A 17,734-nucleotide genomic window follows, 5' to 3' on the forward strand; every position below is an offset into this window, starting at 1 on the left:
ATTTTCCTTTGAGCCTTAATCTTCCATTCACAGCGGGAAAATATCTTTCCCAAAAAGAAGCTACTATCTATTATCAACATTTTAAAACCACATTTGAAACTGTTCAGTTCCTCTTTACCATCAACTTGTCCATCTCTCTATACAAGACTATGTATTAGAGACTTAAAAAATATAAATACATATGGAGAAAAAATATGAACTTTGAAGAGTATCAGCAAATCTGCTCATGAATAACACATATGAATATGCATAAGAGTGTTAATAAGAGTGGAGAAGGTGATAAAAAACAGAAACTTTTAAAATAGAAATCCAGCCCCAAATTCAAAATAATCCATAACCATACCACAATAATATAATAATTGTAGAAGGAGAGATAAGGGTTGTTTACAGAAAAAAAAGACAAGTGTATGAACTACAAGAGAAGCCCTCTACTCATTATTTATCACATACCTTTAACAAATACTATTATTTTTAGTGGGAATGGATGAATCAAAGTAGAAGATATTACATTTGGAGTCACTAAATTTGTAAACACAGAAGGAAATTGTGAGGATAAATTCTTAGCTTGAAAAAGTGAACACATAACCCTATTTATGAAGTTGTTTTAATGTTTCCCCTGCCTGAGAGCAGAGGGTAGAGGTGACTCCTGGGGCATTATGTCCTTCTGAGCCAGGAAAGAATTAAAGCAGAGAATAACCTACAGTTTCACAAAAGGAAAACAAAAAGGAAAGTGGTGTGGAATGGTAAATATTAGGTAGATTTTACTTTGTCTACTTTTATACTTGTGCTTAGAGAACAGTAGGACAGAACTGTTCTTTGCTGTCACTCTTTTGTGAATGGGAGTGAAAAAAGGTGAGAGGAGGTAGGGTCTGCCAAATACATTAGGAAAATATATATAAAAGTAAAAAAAAATCAACAGAGATTAAAATCACTAAGAAGAAAACAAAAGAATATTTTCCTATCTAGAGCAAAATGGCCATTAAAACAAATCACTGCATTTGAAGTCACGCTTTCCGATTTTAGGCTCAAGATGGCATATGAACCCTCTGCCTTCTTCCTAGTCAAGCTTTGGGTCTCTATTTTCCCTTAGAGGACATTATGATGCTAGCAGGTGTGACACCTACATGCGAGTAAGGAGGACTGAGATCTGACTGGGAGGGAAGGGGGATCCCTACTAGAACCCAAACAGCGTGTCTCAGCCTCACCAGAGACTGCAGGTAAGTGACTCAGCAGGGCCCAGCTGCTACCACATCCACTAGAGGATGTTGGAGGCATCGTCTGCAACCATATTCTCAGGACTGCGGGGTGTTGTTTTATTTAGGAATTGGGAGAAACGGCTAAATGGTCTCTCGAAGCCCTGTGGTTAAAAACGGAATTTTCAATGGTTAGACTCTGCAGAGAAATTAAGCACATTACAACACCAGCTGCGAGTTCTCATTTGAAGGACAAAAATAAACTCTGGGAATATTGACTACGAGAAACCTGATGGTGCAAAAGAAGTACAAACTATACATCAAGGCTCTTCATGGCTTCCGATGTGTTTCAAACCAATGGACTGTGAAATCCGAAAGAAAAGGCCCTAAATGACACCTCTTTAAGAGGTTTTAAACATAGTCAAATTCGATGGGCACCTGGGTGGCTCAGTGGGTTGTGTCCAACTCTTGATTTTGGCTCAGGTCATAATCTCATGGTTCGTGAGTTCAAGCTCTGTATGGGGCTCTGCACTGACAGCACAGGGCCCATGTAGGATTCTTTCACTTCCTCTCTCACTGACCCTCTGTCTCTCTCAAAATAGATAAATAAATAAATTAATTAATTAATTAAAAAAAAAACTAAAAAAAAAAAATAGTCAAATTTGAAAATGGTCCTTATCTTAAACTCAGTGTAAACTCAGATAGACTTTCACCAAACCCAAATAATCACAAGGAAAACAGTACTTTCCAGCAGTGCCTTTTAAGTATTTTGCTAAAACTCGTAAGACAAGTTACAAATGATATGACTTTCATGTTCAGAAGTATGAATTAATACTACCAAGAAACAAGTAAAGGTAATAAAAACAAGGAAAAAACAAAATCTTCAAAAGGTTGCAACAAAGAGAATAGGATAGTCTACAGAATCTTTTGTTTAATGGCATTAAAATGGTAATTTTTGGGGCAGGTCATTTATGTAAAAAAGTGGTATGGACTCATTCATTTTTAAAGAATGGGACTGTCTACCAAAGTGGAAAACGCATATCTAAAGAAGAAAACTGAGAGACAAATATGAGTAGATAGCAAATTATCAACAAAATCATGATAAGGATTTTCAAATTTGAAAGCCTTATTATATGTGATTCGGAACCCTGCAAACAGAGATACACGTATACACATAGTTATAAATTATCTCTTCCATGTGTAAAATCTGTAAGATTTACAAATGCACTTGACAATTAGAATTAAGCCTAGGAATTAGGCTGGCAAATCTCCTTGCATCAAATAAAACCTAGTCCCTCAAGAAAGCAGCATAAAGACTATGAAGCGGAACAGTCTTACCTGGTAGACTAATGATAATTTATATTGGGGGATTAGATTACACTTTTATATTACAAAATGAATAAATACAACAATCGTGTGCACAGAACCCTTGTCTAAGCTTATACTCACGGACTTGGTTACATGACCAGAGTTCATTAGCTATAGATATTTGGTTAAGAAGCTGGAATTAAACAATGTGAGTTTTTGAGCCTAAAGTGAAGTTACCTATTACAATTTCAAGAGAAGGTGATTATAGGAAAAACTACATTTTAATCAGGAAGAATTTCATGTTTTTTTTGTTCTTGTTTTAGAGTAATGTAAGTTGAAATGCTTGTGACTTAAAAATTATCTTCTGAACTCTGGTTTTTAATTTTAAATAAAATTGTATTATTAGTGCCATGTTAGTTAATGATAAATAAGGTCATTTATCAAACAAACCTATTTACAATATATATTTCGCTATATATGTTGTAAAAAGAAAAAAAATAGAAACTCTTCACTTGGTTACTTTCCAAATCAGAGTCTTCAGTATTTTAATAGGTAAGGGTCACAATTTTCCAGATAAATATTGAAGATTTTGGTTAAGTACAAAATTTTCTATTCACCACAATTTTGTACTAGGACAAATAAAGGATTAATGGCAGAATCTTTTTTTTTTTTAAGCATGGGACATAGATAGCACAGTACTTAATACTTCGTGTGTTCTGAATAGTGAATAAAATGTCTGTGTCTCTGCCTTACCACATGTCCCTGGCTAGATTCTTCTAAATGATGCTGCATTCTGTCACCATTCTGCTGTCTTGATTTCCAGTCTAATTGAAAAGTATTCTCAGATTCATTCTACCTGGTGGATCGGATTCTATCGTTTAAAGTCAAATCACGTTTCAGTACAACCTTTAGTGAACTAAGTGTCACTGCCTTCAGTTAAAAGTTACATTTCATAACATCTTCTTTTCTCCAACTAGACGGCAAGTCCCCTGAAAGCAGGAGCTTTGTGTTTTAATTCTCAACATTCTGGACAGCTTAGATCACTGCCTTATACAGCACAGACAACGCATGCCCCCTTACAGATTAGTGGTAGGAGAAAACAATGTTAATTTAAGAGCTGACTACAGATTTCTTTTAGAGAAAAAAATTCTTTGTAAGATGAGAGAGGAAGAATGGTGATGAATAGTTATACAGTGTGAGTCTCCTGTAGAATGCTGGACAGCCAGTGTAAATGTCAAGCCATGAAAAAAAGTTGTGTGTGTGTGTGTGTGTGTGTGTGTGTGTGTGTGTGTGTGTTTTCCAGGTGCTTTTCTTCAGTTTTTAATTAGATACAATGAATGAGTATATTCTTACTGAAAATACTCAAAGTCCATTTCATAAACAGTTCTTAAGCATATTTACTTTGGGGTGCCTGGATGGCTCTGTCCCTTAAGCGTCCAACTTGATTTGGTCTCAGGTCATGACTTTGTGGTTCCTGAATTCGAGCCCTGCGTTGGACTCTGCACTGACAGTGTGGAGCCTGCTTAGAATTCTCTCTCCTTTTCTCTCTGTGCTTCCCCCACACTCTCAATATCTCTCTCTCTTTCTCTCTCTCGAACACAAATACATTAACAATAAAAAAAAAGAAACATATTTTCTCGTTTGCGAGAGACAAAGAGAGAGAGGGAGAGAAAGAGCAAGAAAGAGAGAGAGTTGGGGGGCAAAGGGAAAAGGATAGAGAGAGTCTTCAGAAAGCTCCACATTCAGCATGGAGCACAATGTGACAATGTGGGGTTCGATCTCACAATCATGAGATCATGACCTGAGCTGAAATCAATAGTCAGAGGCTTAACTGACTGAGCCATCCAGGCACCCCAAGAAAGATTCTTATTTTCTACAGTATAATTATTACTCATGAATGTGATTAAACACTACACTTAGATCGCTATTTTTGTTTGATGTTTAATTATATATTGTTCATTTAATACTTTGCCTTTACCTTTTCAGACATTTATTCTTATTTTCATTTGACTGCTATAGCTCCAAATATTTTATCAATGGAACATTATTAAATTGATAGATTTTTTTAAATGTTTATTTATTTTTGAGACAGAGAGAGACAGAGAATGAGTGGGGAGGGGCAGAGAGAGAGGGAGACACAGAATCTGAAGCAGGCTCCAGGCTCTGAGCCATCAGCACAGAGCCCGACGTGGGGCTCGAACTCACAAACCACGAGATCATGACCTGAGCTGAAGTCGGACGCTTAACCGACTGAGCCACCCAGGCGCCCCTATGATTAATAGATTTTATATTTAATATTATAGTAATTATATTAAATACTGAGGCATTCAGTATTTTAAAATACATTTCCCTGATTGTCACATGAGTACTATGCTAACAGGAAGAGGATTATCTTATTGTAGTTCTTTTTTTCAAGTGTCACTAACACAAGATCCATCGACTATTAGCTCGTTATTTCGCAAATAAGTACTTCAGCACCATTTATTATTATCTTTATAATTTAATTTCATTGGAAACTGGTAAAATTATTTCCTTGTCTGTCGAGTTAGGGAATTTCTCTGAGATAGTTACATATTCTTCCCACCTAAAACTCAAATATTTCTTTACTCAGAGTAATTTATTTGGATTCTTTATATTATTTTTCCATCTATGTATTTACTTTTTAGTTACCTTCAGTGTGCCCCTTAAAACATGTAGCCCTTCGTATGTGATTTCAAATTCTTTATATTTTCATCTCTCTTAAAAATTACAAAATAGTAATGATTGTGTCCATATCTCCATTTTACAAAGGAGGAAACAGACACACCGGAAACAAGGATTTGGTGGTGGTTTCACACATAATTAGCAGAGAAATCGGGTTTCAAATAGAGCCAACCTATTTCCAGAGTCAAACCCTAAAACTTTCTTCTTTGTTTTTCCCTCTTATTTTTTTTAACAGATATTTACTTAAAGTTTCCTCTGTGTCAGTTACCGTGGTAGGAGTGAGGAATACAGCAGTTAAATAAGTCAGACAAAATTCCTTGTATGCCTGGATTTTATAGTCTAAATGGGGAGAGAGCCCACCCTGTGACAAGTGTTGTGATGAGGGAAGTACCAGTTATCATATAACCATTTGTCATTAAAAACAAAATGGATTTTTTTCTGTCTAATGACTGTTGGGTATTGGGTGTTGGGTAGCCAAAGTCCTGGCTAATTTTCTCTTAAGGACATTAAATTTTTCCAGTTATGTCTTGAGTATGGATGGAGTCAGGGTTACCAAGACTTTTGGAAAAGAGGGAAGTGACTGAAGCTTGATAGATGATAGAAATCAGGAGAGACAGCAAAATTCCATAAGACTCAAAAGAGCAGGAGGCATCCAAGGACCCTGACGTCACCTCTCAACTCCCTTGTGAGAATGAGAGGAAAGCAGTGTCCTCTTGGGCAGTGTTCCTTCTTTTTCCATCTTTCTGATTACTGATTCCGTTTTAAGCAGTGGCTATTTGAGTTTTATCACCTTACCAGAAATTTTAAATTGGCAATGTTTTCATGTGTCCACTCAAAAAGTCTTTGTCAGATATTTAAGTATGGTTTTCTCTTTCTCACATTAGGTGCATCCCAATATATGCTAACTGCCTCTCTTTCATCCTGCTTGACCCTTGCAATGTCCTGTGATCTTCTGCTGAGGGAAGTCCTTTGAGCTCCAATTCCCAGTGATTTCTCCAACACAGTAAGAAGTGGTGAGTAGATCTGGGCCAGTATTTATATATTTTCTTGTGAATCTCAATGCCTCTCTGCTTTGGAAGTGACTTTCAGGATCCATCCACAGACCAAGTTTATTTAGCTCTACATTGTTATCCTAGCAAATATTTGGAAGAATGAGCCTGAAATCTATTTTTAGTCTGCAATTTCTTTTGTCTATTATTCCTTTCAAATATCTGCTAAGCTGGGCTCCTTTTTCACCATACTCTGTTCACCCTTACTTTTGGTACTATCTTTGAGTACATGGTAATTTGGAAGAAGGGCTATAGCGGGAATGGGAGAGTAACGGAAAACAAAACTCAGAAAAACACAAAAAAGTCAGTGGAAGTGATACCTGGCACAGAATGACAATGTTACCCAGGTCAACTTACATATATATATATATATATATATATATATATATATATATATATATATATATAATTTATAATTTATCTATTTTATTCATGTGTTTGAGATGTTCTAGAGAATCTAGATAACCAGCCGGTCCCTTTCTATGTACTTTTTGTATTACCCTTTCCACAATGGTTAAAAATGCTACCTTTGCCTTCTGTCAAGGTCATATGCTTATACATAGATTTAGATATCTAATTTTATTCACTCCCCTGAATTTGTTCTCCTCCTCTCTTTATTTCTCTACTAGTACCATATTCAAAGAGTATTTCATTGTTTTATGCTAGTCTTAGCCTATCAATAACTAATATTGTGGTTGGACCAGCCTTTGTAATTCTTATTATGATTGCAAGACACTCTTCCGCAATAAGCATTAGGAAAATTTGAAAAACAAAAAAAAAACAAAAAACAAAAAATGTTTATTACTTACACATCCTGGAAATTATGTGGCATGCCTGGGGTCACACAGAGAGGTGGAGTGTAGAGAGAAAGAGAATGTGGAGGGGCCTTAAAGTTCTATTGGTATTGGGGTCAAGGGTGGGTCCTAAGGTCTGGGAGACTCACTCTTTATTGATGAATTTAAAACATAAGAGTGGGAATTTAAAGCAACGTAAGAGAGGCAGAGAGAAAAAGGCCCAAATCAACAGTTATCAAAATCAATCAAGGTCTCTAAAACAAAGAGTCTCCCGGGACAGGGGGAGGCAGCCTGGATCTTGATCTAGTCCTGTGGCTGGCATGGTGTTTGTTCCAGATAGCCCTCCTCAAAGTGGGGGCCGTGGCAATCAAAGCTTAAGTCAGGCACTTGCAAAAAAAAAAAAAAAAAAGAAAAAGAAAAAGAAAAAAAAAGAAAAGAGAAAAACCAACTGTCTGGGTTTACACTCACTGTATTCATCTTTATAATGTCTAGATATCTGTTAGGATATGTCCTCTCTTCTTCTGTTTCTGCTAATTACATACCTCCATCATCTTTTTCAATACATTTTTGCTTTTCTTAATCCTTTACTATTTATTTGCATTTTATTAACAGATGACTAATTGAGTTTATCATTAAAATTAGATTTAATTTATAGATTAATATGAAAATTTAAGTGCTCTGATTAAGTAATTTGGTAAATATATTATTTTGGGGTGTGTTTTTATATTTTCAGTAACATTGCTCTTTATATAGAATAAACTTGAAAATTATGTATTGGATTTTTTTTCCTCTAATGATTTTAGAAGGGCTTGTGCTAATTTGCTCGATTTGTTTTTGCCATTTTAAATTGTACCTGATTTACTATTTATTCATATATATTTTTTTAATTAATTAATTTATTTGAGAGAGGCAGAGACACTGTAAGAAGGGAAGGGGCAGAGAGAGGGAGAGAAAGAATCTTGGAGTAGGCTGAGTACTTCCAGAGTAGAGCTCTACGCAGGGCTCAAACGCATGAAACCTGGAGATCATGACCTGACCCGACACCAAGTGTCAATGCTTACCTGACTGAGTCACCCAGGTGCTCTTGTAGTTTTGGGTTTTTTTTTTAATATAGGAAATCGATCCATTTGGGGCATTTGCTAGTATTCAAAAATGTTGGCAAAACATCCCATTACTATGCAAGGTGTTTTTGTAGACTTTCTTACATTTTCCTATAGACAATTTCATCATCTGTTAACAAGGATAATCTTGTGTTTTGTTTCTATTTATCATGGTTACGTTTTTCTCTTTGAAGTGAGAATATTTTTATTTTTACAATGCGGATTAGTTGTAGTGACTGTAGGTGTCCTGAGACCAGAAGAGTTGCTTAGATGAACCTATCAGAAACCTACCAGAATGTGCTCTTTTGTAAACATGTGAGCTGAATAAATGTCTTATTTTAGACCCTATGGATCATGGGTTTTCTTTTTTTCAGCAATAGTTGTTTCTTTTGAAGCAATGGGTAAATATTTCCAACTTTTTATATAAAATTTCCTATCTCATTTTGAATTTGGTACACCTCGTCTAAGCAGCATATTTATATACAGCTTTGATGAAAAATGATATTTAATCCGATTATGACTACAATATATTTGAACTTATTTCTACTTTCTTCTTTCATTTTCTATGCTTTCACTTTCCATCTTTTATTCTCCTTTCTGGCCTTGTGCTTCATTGATAAAATAAGCTTTTTTATTTAACTTTCTGAAAATCCTTCCTTGCTTTGGAAATCACAGACTTTTATTCTGCTAATTTAGCATTTACTCTTCAAGCTTTAACATATGAAATAAAACATGAATTACAAGATTTTTTTCTTCTCTATTATATTCTGCAGAGATCCTGAAGGCAAAGATTAATACGATATTTGTCAAAATGTCAGTAGCGAACAGTAAAAACTTATTTTTTATACATTGGAAAAAATTCTTAACTAAGGGGTCTTCCTTGATTTTAGATAGCTTACCATTTTTAACTAAATCTAGGAAAGGTTATTGATAATAGCAAATTATTTTCCTTCAGCATTTTGAGCACGTGGTTTTTGTCAACCTCTTTCAGCTTTAAAAAAATATTAGGGGCACTTGAGTGGCTCAGTCGGCTAAGCTTCTGACTTTGACTCAAGTCATGATCTCATGGTTTATGAGTTTGAGCCCTGCATCAGGCTCTGTGCTGACAGCTCAGAGCCTGGAGCCTGCTTCCGATTCTGTGTCGCACTCTCTCTTCGCCCCTGCCCCGTTCACACTGGTCTCTCTCTTTCAAAAATAAATAAACATTAAAGAAAATTTAAAAAAAAATTAACACAGGAATCTACTTTAAATCTAATTCTCATTGTTTTTAATTATTCTGCATTTTGTCTTTGATACTGTAAAGATTTTTCTCTTTATCTTTGAGGTTTAACAGGGGTTTTTTAAATTTTTTTTTTAAATTTATTTTTGAGAAAGAGAGACAGAGAGTCTCTCTGTGGGAGGGGAGGGGCAGAGAGAGGGAGACACAGAATCAGAAGCAGGTTTGAGCTGTCAGCACAGAGCCCAAAGTGGAGCTCGAACTCGTGTACCTCAACATCGTGACCTGAGCCAAAGTAGGACACTTGACTGAACCACCAACGCACCCCTGAGATTTACCAGTTTTAAACTGTCATATCCAAGCGAAGATTTGATTTTGTGCTTGGCTTTGCTGTTTATGTTCATTGTAAGGACACATCTATTTTCAATATGAGAAACTGTCAAGTAATTTTACCTATCTATATTGTTGATTGCTATAATTTCTTCTTAATTCTTCTAGGCACGTTATACTCCATATCTGCTAAGTGTTCTTATGAATTTTTAAAGTTTTGATCTACCTGAGCTTTTTTGCTTGAATTAATGAATTTTACCTTTGACTTGTTAAACATTCTTTGTGTCCTGTCTAGAGATAATGCTGCCTAGTAATTTGCGTTGTTCTCTCTTTATATCTGTGTCTATGTGTATGTGTATACATATATGTATATTATATATGTTTATATACAGGTATATGTCTTTGTAATTACAGTATAAACTTAAGAATATAAACATATATATGTAGTTTTATACATACCTAAATATCTATAAATTTCTATATGTAGTTCTGTATACTTTTCTATATAGTCAATAACTATAGTTTTATATATTTATATATAATTACATGTATAAAACTGAATTACTGTATGTTTCTTATATGGTTCTATATACTTTTTTATATATGCAAAAACTATAGTTTTATTTTGATAAGGATTTAATTAATTCATTGATTTCATAGGGATTTTTAAATTGTTTTCATACAGACTTGTTTTCTTTCATTGTCTCATTTGACTTAATTGCTTCTTGGTCTTTTTGTAAACATGTTATTTTTTTTTTTTTAATTTTGAGAATCCTAAATATACTTTTATTAAAATATTTTCTGATCACTTATGTGTTTTGTATTATTCAGAGTAAATTCACCTTCTGACTTATTTTTTTATTTCATTGTCTACCTTTTAATGTGTTGATCTGCGGGCTTAGAGTAAACAATAATATATACACTTCTCTCTTATTTTGGAAATCTCTTTTTCTCTCTATTCAGTCTTTACCATTTAGGAGTTTGGGAGATGCTACTCAACCAAAGGCTTCCTGATCACCCATCCTGGCTCGGAGGCTAGGTCTGCCTTCCACCCTGAAGGTGTACTTTTGTGTAAGCCATGAGTGCCTGTGCACGCGCACGTGCGTGCTCGCTCACACACACACACACACACACACACACACACACACACATTTTCATTGTCTTTGTTTCTTTTAGATATATTTTGTATGTTCTGGGGGCATATAAATGCTAAGCTACCAGGATTCAGCAGGCTTAGATTGTTAATATTTATATTTACTCCTTTTATTTTTGTGCTGGTTGTTGTCCAGAGAATTATTTATGCACTTGTGAACATATATATGTATGAGTGCGTTCATTTTGGTATGGCTATTCTGTTTTTAATTTCATCTTTACATATTATTATCCATAACTGTCTTGTGTTTATAGAAAAGGCCATCTTTACATATGGTATCACTAACTCTCCCAAAGTTCCAGAGTGGGTATTTTAAAGCATAATTTAGGGATGTAAAAGCTGAGGCTCGGAAAGTTTAGGTGGCTTATCTAGCATAATCAAATCGGCTTGCCATAAGTTCATGCTTTCCGCTATGCACCTGATTTTTTTTTCTAAAAACTGCTGTTTTACCTATCCAAAAGAAAGTTTCCTGTGTTATTTATAATTTTATCAATTCCCAACATTAAAAAAATAATCTTACAAATATATTAAAACATCTTTATCCCTACACAACTGTCCATAGGCCTCACATGTTTGACAAAGCATTCGTATGTATGTTTAAAACAAACGTTAAAAAGCTTACATTTAAAATTGTTTGTATGTATGTTTAAAAATGTTAAAAAAATTACATTTAAAACAAATGTAAAAATATGTACATCAGCACCATAAATCCTTTCAAGAGTGTATATATTTGAGGGAAATGAGTTCCTACCACTGGTGAGTCAAATGATTGAATTAAGCCCTTTTGAATGTAGCCATTCATTAAATTCACAAATTCCAGATATAATATATTTGTATGCGGATTTTTAATCACAGAGTGGGTCTCAACAATATTAAAATTCTCCTGTTTTTAAAAATATTTTTGGACTTATACTTACATGGGTTAAATAACTTGAATGCCCATCTTTAAATCCAAGTCAAATTTTCATTATATCATCAAATGAAAATTACTTAAAAATGTAAAATAAAATCCTTATTGGAATGTAAAAACAAACAACTGAAATATATAGATAGATATAGATATAGATATCTAGATATGATTTTAATCTACTAAGGCAGAAAGTTGAATGCTCTCCAAATTTTGCAAGTATTTGAAATATGGGAAATAGTAATAGAGTTGTTTACATATTTAACATACTTACATTAAATATATTTGGGATTGTAGAATGGAATATTCAAATGCGAATAAATGTACAATAATCAACTAATACAATATGTCAGATACAAACATGCACAAATATTTATTCTCGTACATAGAGCTGACTATAGGGTAGTTAAAATGAGAGACAATCAAGCTTTGTATTTTCATATGAATCTTGCTATGGCCACATGTACAATTTGGTCTTCTTGTTATGATAATATAAAGAAGGAATTAGGAATGATGGAAATAATGTTTTAGTGAGTTGACATTAAGTAACAGCATTTTTTTTTTTTTTTTGGTGTTTGAAAATCCTTTTCCCTGAAGTGTATAGAGAGGAAATTAAATGTTTACTCTTAAGTGGATGCACTGTTGTTTCTTTGAAAGGATTCTGAGGCAAGTGTTAAATTCCAAAAGTAGCATATTCAGATAGACATGATCAAAAATAGTTTGGGGTAAGAAGAAAGTTGATACAAATCAGAACACTGCACATAGAGAATGACTTAGTGTTTCCTTTACATACAGAAGATTGATTTTTACAGGACCTGGAGAAATCTACCAAACAGGGAATCTAAATCATGGTGAATCTTCTCTAGGTACTAGATTATGGTGTTCTTTCTTTCCCCACATAATACAGAAGTTTAAGCAGAAGTAATTCAAAATTTACAAAATATTCTGCAATTATGCATATTTTCTACCCATAGTTTGAAAAATATTCATAATAACAAGAGGAAATATAATTTGTACACCACATTATGATAGCCTTGCTAATGCAAGATGAATTCAAACATTGCATTTCCTTTACTAACTGTCCCTAGGACATATTTTTCATTTTTCCTAATTTAAAATTTTTCTACCTCCTAGCAATTGCAAGCAGCTCTCATAAACATGTTTGTCAGCTAAGATTTCTCTTAAAATTTGCCCAAGAGCATATTACATGTACATTTCTTGTTTAAAGGAATGCTTCTGAATAAACTCAATGAAAGTTATTTGTACATATGGCTCAATTTTAAATACAAGCTATTCACAGATCATAACACATTAACATCAAACTGACTTTGAATGCGGATTTGCAAGCTGTTCATGGGTATGTAAAAATAAAACAAAACTGCTCAGGCCTATTCCATATTAAGTCAAAGCAGATCTCACATAGATTAAAAAGTATATGTAATTCGTGTTCACCTTCATTGTCCTTCAGAGTGAAGTTTGGGTTTATAGACAGGCGTTCATCAAGAAAGAAGTTAAACCTTGGTCCATTTGCAAAATCATCTTTATCAGTAGCACTGATGGTATGAATAACCTAAAGAGAGAAAGCAAATACTAAATAGTAAACTTAATTTTGCTTATTCCCTTGATTTTAATTATAACATATTTAATTGTCATCACAAAAGGATTTTAAAAGGCCCCCTTGATCCACCTTGCCTGCTTTCAAATTTAACTAATAAACGTACCAGCTAATTGGCTCTGTCTTATATGAGATTTTAGGAAACACATTACAGTACAGTACAATTTATAATCATTCACACTTTATTTTCTAGCATAGCACAGACATTTATTTATTATTATTTTTTTTTCTTTATCACCTACAGTACCTTGGGCCAATTAGTCGCAAGATTTTGTATGGATACCTGTTTGGGGAAACATGAGTATCATGTGTACAAATATAAATATCCTAGTGTTTATGTACAACAGATTTGTGGTGTTCCTGGTTCTCAGTACATGCAAACACAGTGGAGTCATACTGTTTTTATTGTTTCGGGGAACTTTTGAGAGCATGATCTAGCCCCTCTATTTTACAGATAAGGATCGGAGACCCTAAAGGATTGTGATGGGACTCCTAACTGTTAAAATAGTAGCAAAGGCAAAACCAGACCACTCAGAGTTTTATGGAATACTTCTCATATACGATGGTTGGGAGAAAGCAGTCTAAAATTTGGAGCCTGTGCATTATATAGCAGACAATGTTTGAATACATAAATAAAACATTCCAGGTGACCGAAGAACAGAACACAAATTCCAATAGCTGTAGACGTTACACTCTTAAGGAGAAAATGGCCAAACCAATAAGCAGAACAATATTCTCCTCTTTTAAAACGTTGTATCCTAATACTTAGGTATCTTTCATCTATCCCTTCCTTAGATAAATTAAGAACAAAGAGAGCAACAAGAAGCTTGTGAAAAGAGTGTGTCTTATATGGGAAATATAGTGTGTTCATTTCAAAAATTGTTACCATTTCTAAAAACATCTTACTCAATTTCATCCCATTTCCATCTTTTCTGAGTGAAAGAATACACCAGTATGTGCAACAGTTAAAACGTAAATTCCTGTCCAAGTATTGAGCCCATTAGTTGGTCTGGCAGATGAGGACGAATATAAAAGTACTAAAAAGGAATCATCAGTGGCAGTGAGACCAGAAAAGCATGTGTCCACACGCATTTCATTGCCAAAAGTGCTTCAGGCAATAGAAGTGATCCATTTCGTCCGTATATGCATGCGGCTCTCACCCTGGCATCCTTGTTCAAGATGTACTTTCTCAGAAAGAAATCCTAGGTAAAGCCTCCTCCTTCTAGCCCACATATTCCAAGAAGTCTCTATCATTCATCACTTCTTTCCTTCCCTTCACGCTATTACTTAATGAACTGAAAAATGTACGTATCTCCTTGATGTTTGCCTTCTTTTCCATCTAAAGTACAGCTGCTCTCTGGATAGATCGTTCTTCCCTTGCTATTGGCTTTTGACTTGATAGGAGAACAAACTGATGGGTAATCAGAAACAATCTGACAACTTTTCTCAAGTGCATGAAAAGCTCCATGGAGGTCAGAGAATGTGTAGTGTAATCTGAAGAACAGACCTACATTCTGTACGTATCAGGTACTTAATATAAAACTGAAATAAAACTACCAAATTTTCAAGATTGTTTTCAGGGTAACATAATGTAAATGTACATTTTTTTTTCTTTTGGAAAAGAAATGTCCTATCTCCCCCTACACTTTGTTCACTGTCATTCTCTAATTCTGAGTCCTATTATGCTGATGATACCTCAAAACCTACGGACACATATTCAAGTGCATTATTTTATGTTTCCCCTTATTACTTGTTTGGGACAATTATTTTTTTTCTCATTTGGAATTAATTTATACATTATTTTAAATTTCCTTAATGTGTTTATACTTAAGTTTATTCTATTTGTTGAGCACTGATATAATCTATATTTTATCTTTACTGTCTTACTGTTATCTTTAGCAAAATGTACTTTCCATTTTTATACCAGTAATTTCAAATCTGCATTTGCCAGGAAGCTCAGTGTAGCAAATTTATCTTCCTCAAAGATTTCTCGATCTCATGTCCGTAGCAAATGATGAGCTGATTACCACTTTTTGTTTAAGAGGGAACCATGCATCTTGAATTCCTACAGAATTGTTGCTGACGCATCTACACTTAAATATTTTTCCAAACTTCTGAAAAATGCCTCCAAAACCAAAGACTGTTGCTCTACTTTCGTCTAGAACTCTGAGATATTCTGTTGATGCGAGAAGGTATATTCAATTTTTCTGTTTACTGATTACCTTTTTTTCTTTCAGTAGTAAATAGATTTCCATTTATTGTTTCCTTGGACTTTTATTAGTAAACCCAGCTCAGAAGGTAACATGTTTGGGGCTCCTGGGTGGCTCAGTCTGTTAAGCGTCTGACTTTTGATTTCAGCTCGGGTCATGATCTCAGGGTTAGTGAGACTGAGTCCAGACTCAGGCTCTGCACTGACAGTGCGGAGCCTGCTGGGGATATTCTCTCTCTCTCTCTCTCTCTCTCTCTCTCTCTCTCCTTCCCTCTCTCTCTCTTCCTCTGTTCTTCCCCTGCTTGTGTTCATGCTCCCTCTCGCTCTCAAAATATAAATAAACTTAAAAAAAAAGAAGCCAACATATTTGTGATTTTTAAAAGATTTAAGTGTCTAGATATCTAGATAAGTGCCATGTATCTGTCATTAATATTTTCTATTCTTTTGTCAGTAATGATTTATCTACACTCTGCTACCTGTGACGTTTGCTCAATTTGTTGGTGATGTACAATCCATTAACAATTTGCTTTCTCTCACTCCTTTTAACTGAAATTACATGGTTCCTATCATATGCATATTATGTAATTAGTGCATAAATTCTTTGATTATTTTGAAAGATCTGAGAGAAGCAGTTACAGATTTATTCTACTAAAGGGAGGGGGAGTCCAAGTTGATAGTTGGTGTTTACTAAATAAATATATTCCTCTGTTTAAATGTGTTTTCCATAGTCTATTACTTCTTGAGTACTTTATTAGGGGGAAAAAAATCAAACGAGTCAGTGTCACGGATTTATACAAATAATGTAGTCTTCTTTTAGGTAAATGAGGTAATCCTAACTAAACATTTAAAGTAAAAGAATGTTCTGTGGAACACACTGTATCTTCTTTAAAGTAATCAATGAATTTGCTTTATAATATAATCTCACATGGGAGCATATATTTATTTAATAACAATACCAACCTTTGTTAGTTCAACGAGGTTGATCTTTGTCAAATCTAAGTGTAAGATGTCTGCTGATCTAGGTACATTTTTCATACAAAGTTATATTGTTAATAATTGACAGGGTGGAGGGAGGCCGGTATCAGACAATACATTTTTTTTAACAGATGTTATATTTCCTAAGTTTGCTGCTAATGAAATACACATACAAACACGGGAAAATTTGGTATAAATAAGCTAGAAATCGTCCTCATCATTTACGTTTCGGTTTTTATGCATAGGCCCATCTCATTTATTTTGAATGCACTTTACTTTGGGAACTGACTTCAAATTTCATGCATGCATGATTTTCTTCTTAGTATTTTTTTTCATGCAAGGTACTTAAAAGATTTTTTTTCAGAACAGGGAACTATATTAACTCAGAGAAATATATTGCTGTATTTCAGGTGTATTGATACCTGAATCAACCTGAACTCTGCTGTTATATGTGGTTTAAACCTCTGCTTCACAAAAGATTAATCTCTTTGCCATGGCCACATGCTGTTTTATGTAGATGCACAGCATCCATAATAAAAATGTCTGTAATTCTAAAAGCGATTGTTATAGAAAGAGGAGCCTTGTACAGCTGGGCAATACAAATGTGCTTTGGAAAACTTATTTCACAAATTATTATTTAAATAGAGTTCCCGATTCCTACTCTGCATCAAAACACACAAAGTTTCTCTAGAAAGTCTATAAACATAAGGTTAAATGAACCAAAGACTGCAAAATTAAACAATAGGAAGATTCAGACCATTTCTCTTGTAATAGGTTAATCATACAAATTGACCATACAGTTTGGCAATGTTGTTTTTTTTTTTTTTTTTAAATAAGGGTGCAATAAACAATATTTTCTTTTTTTAATTTTTTAATGTTTATTTATTTTAGACAGAGAGAGACAAAGTGTGAGCGGGGAAGGAATAGAGAGAGAAAAAGACACAGAATCTGAAGCAGGCTCCAGGCTCTGAGCTGTCAGCATAGAACACGACACAGGGTTCGAACTCACGGACTGCAAGATCGTGACCTGAGCCGACGTCAGGCACTCAACCGACTGAGCCACCCAGGTGCCCCAAAAATATTGTCAAGTGACTTTATCCCCTTAGTAAAATATTTTAATTCATTTTTGTGAAGCAAATGTTTGGAGAAAGAAATGCTCAAGCAATATAAAGAACCCAGCTA

At 34.3% G+C, this 17,734-nt stretch overlaps 1 protein-coding gene across 3 annotated transcripts in view; it reads right to left on the reverse strand.

Moving 5' to 3' along the window:
* Positions 1–17,734, reverse strand: part of CDH18 (cadherin 18) — a 489,837-nt gene that overhangs the window by 16,045 nt on the left and 456,058 nt on the right. For all 3 annotated transcript variants that reach the window (XM_060634390.3, XM_060634394.3, XM_060634393.3), the window contains exon 10: positions 13,206–13,323. In XM_060634390.3, the coding sequence (XP_060490373.1) occupies positions 13,206–13,323 (118 nt within the window). The remainder of the gene's footprint in view (positions 1–13,205; positions 13,324–17,734) is intronic.

Source organism: Panthera onca, chromosome A1 (assembly GCF_046562875.1).
Source record: "Panthera onca isolate mPanOnc1 chromosome A1, mPanOnc1 haplotype 2, whole genome shotgun sequence".
NCBI classification, from domain to species: domain Eukaryota; kingdom Metazoa; phylum Chordata; class Mammalia; order Carnivora; family Felidae; genus Panthera; species Panthera onca.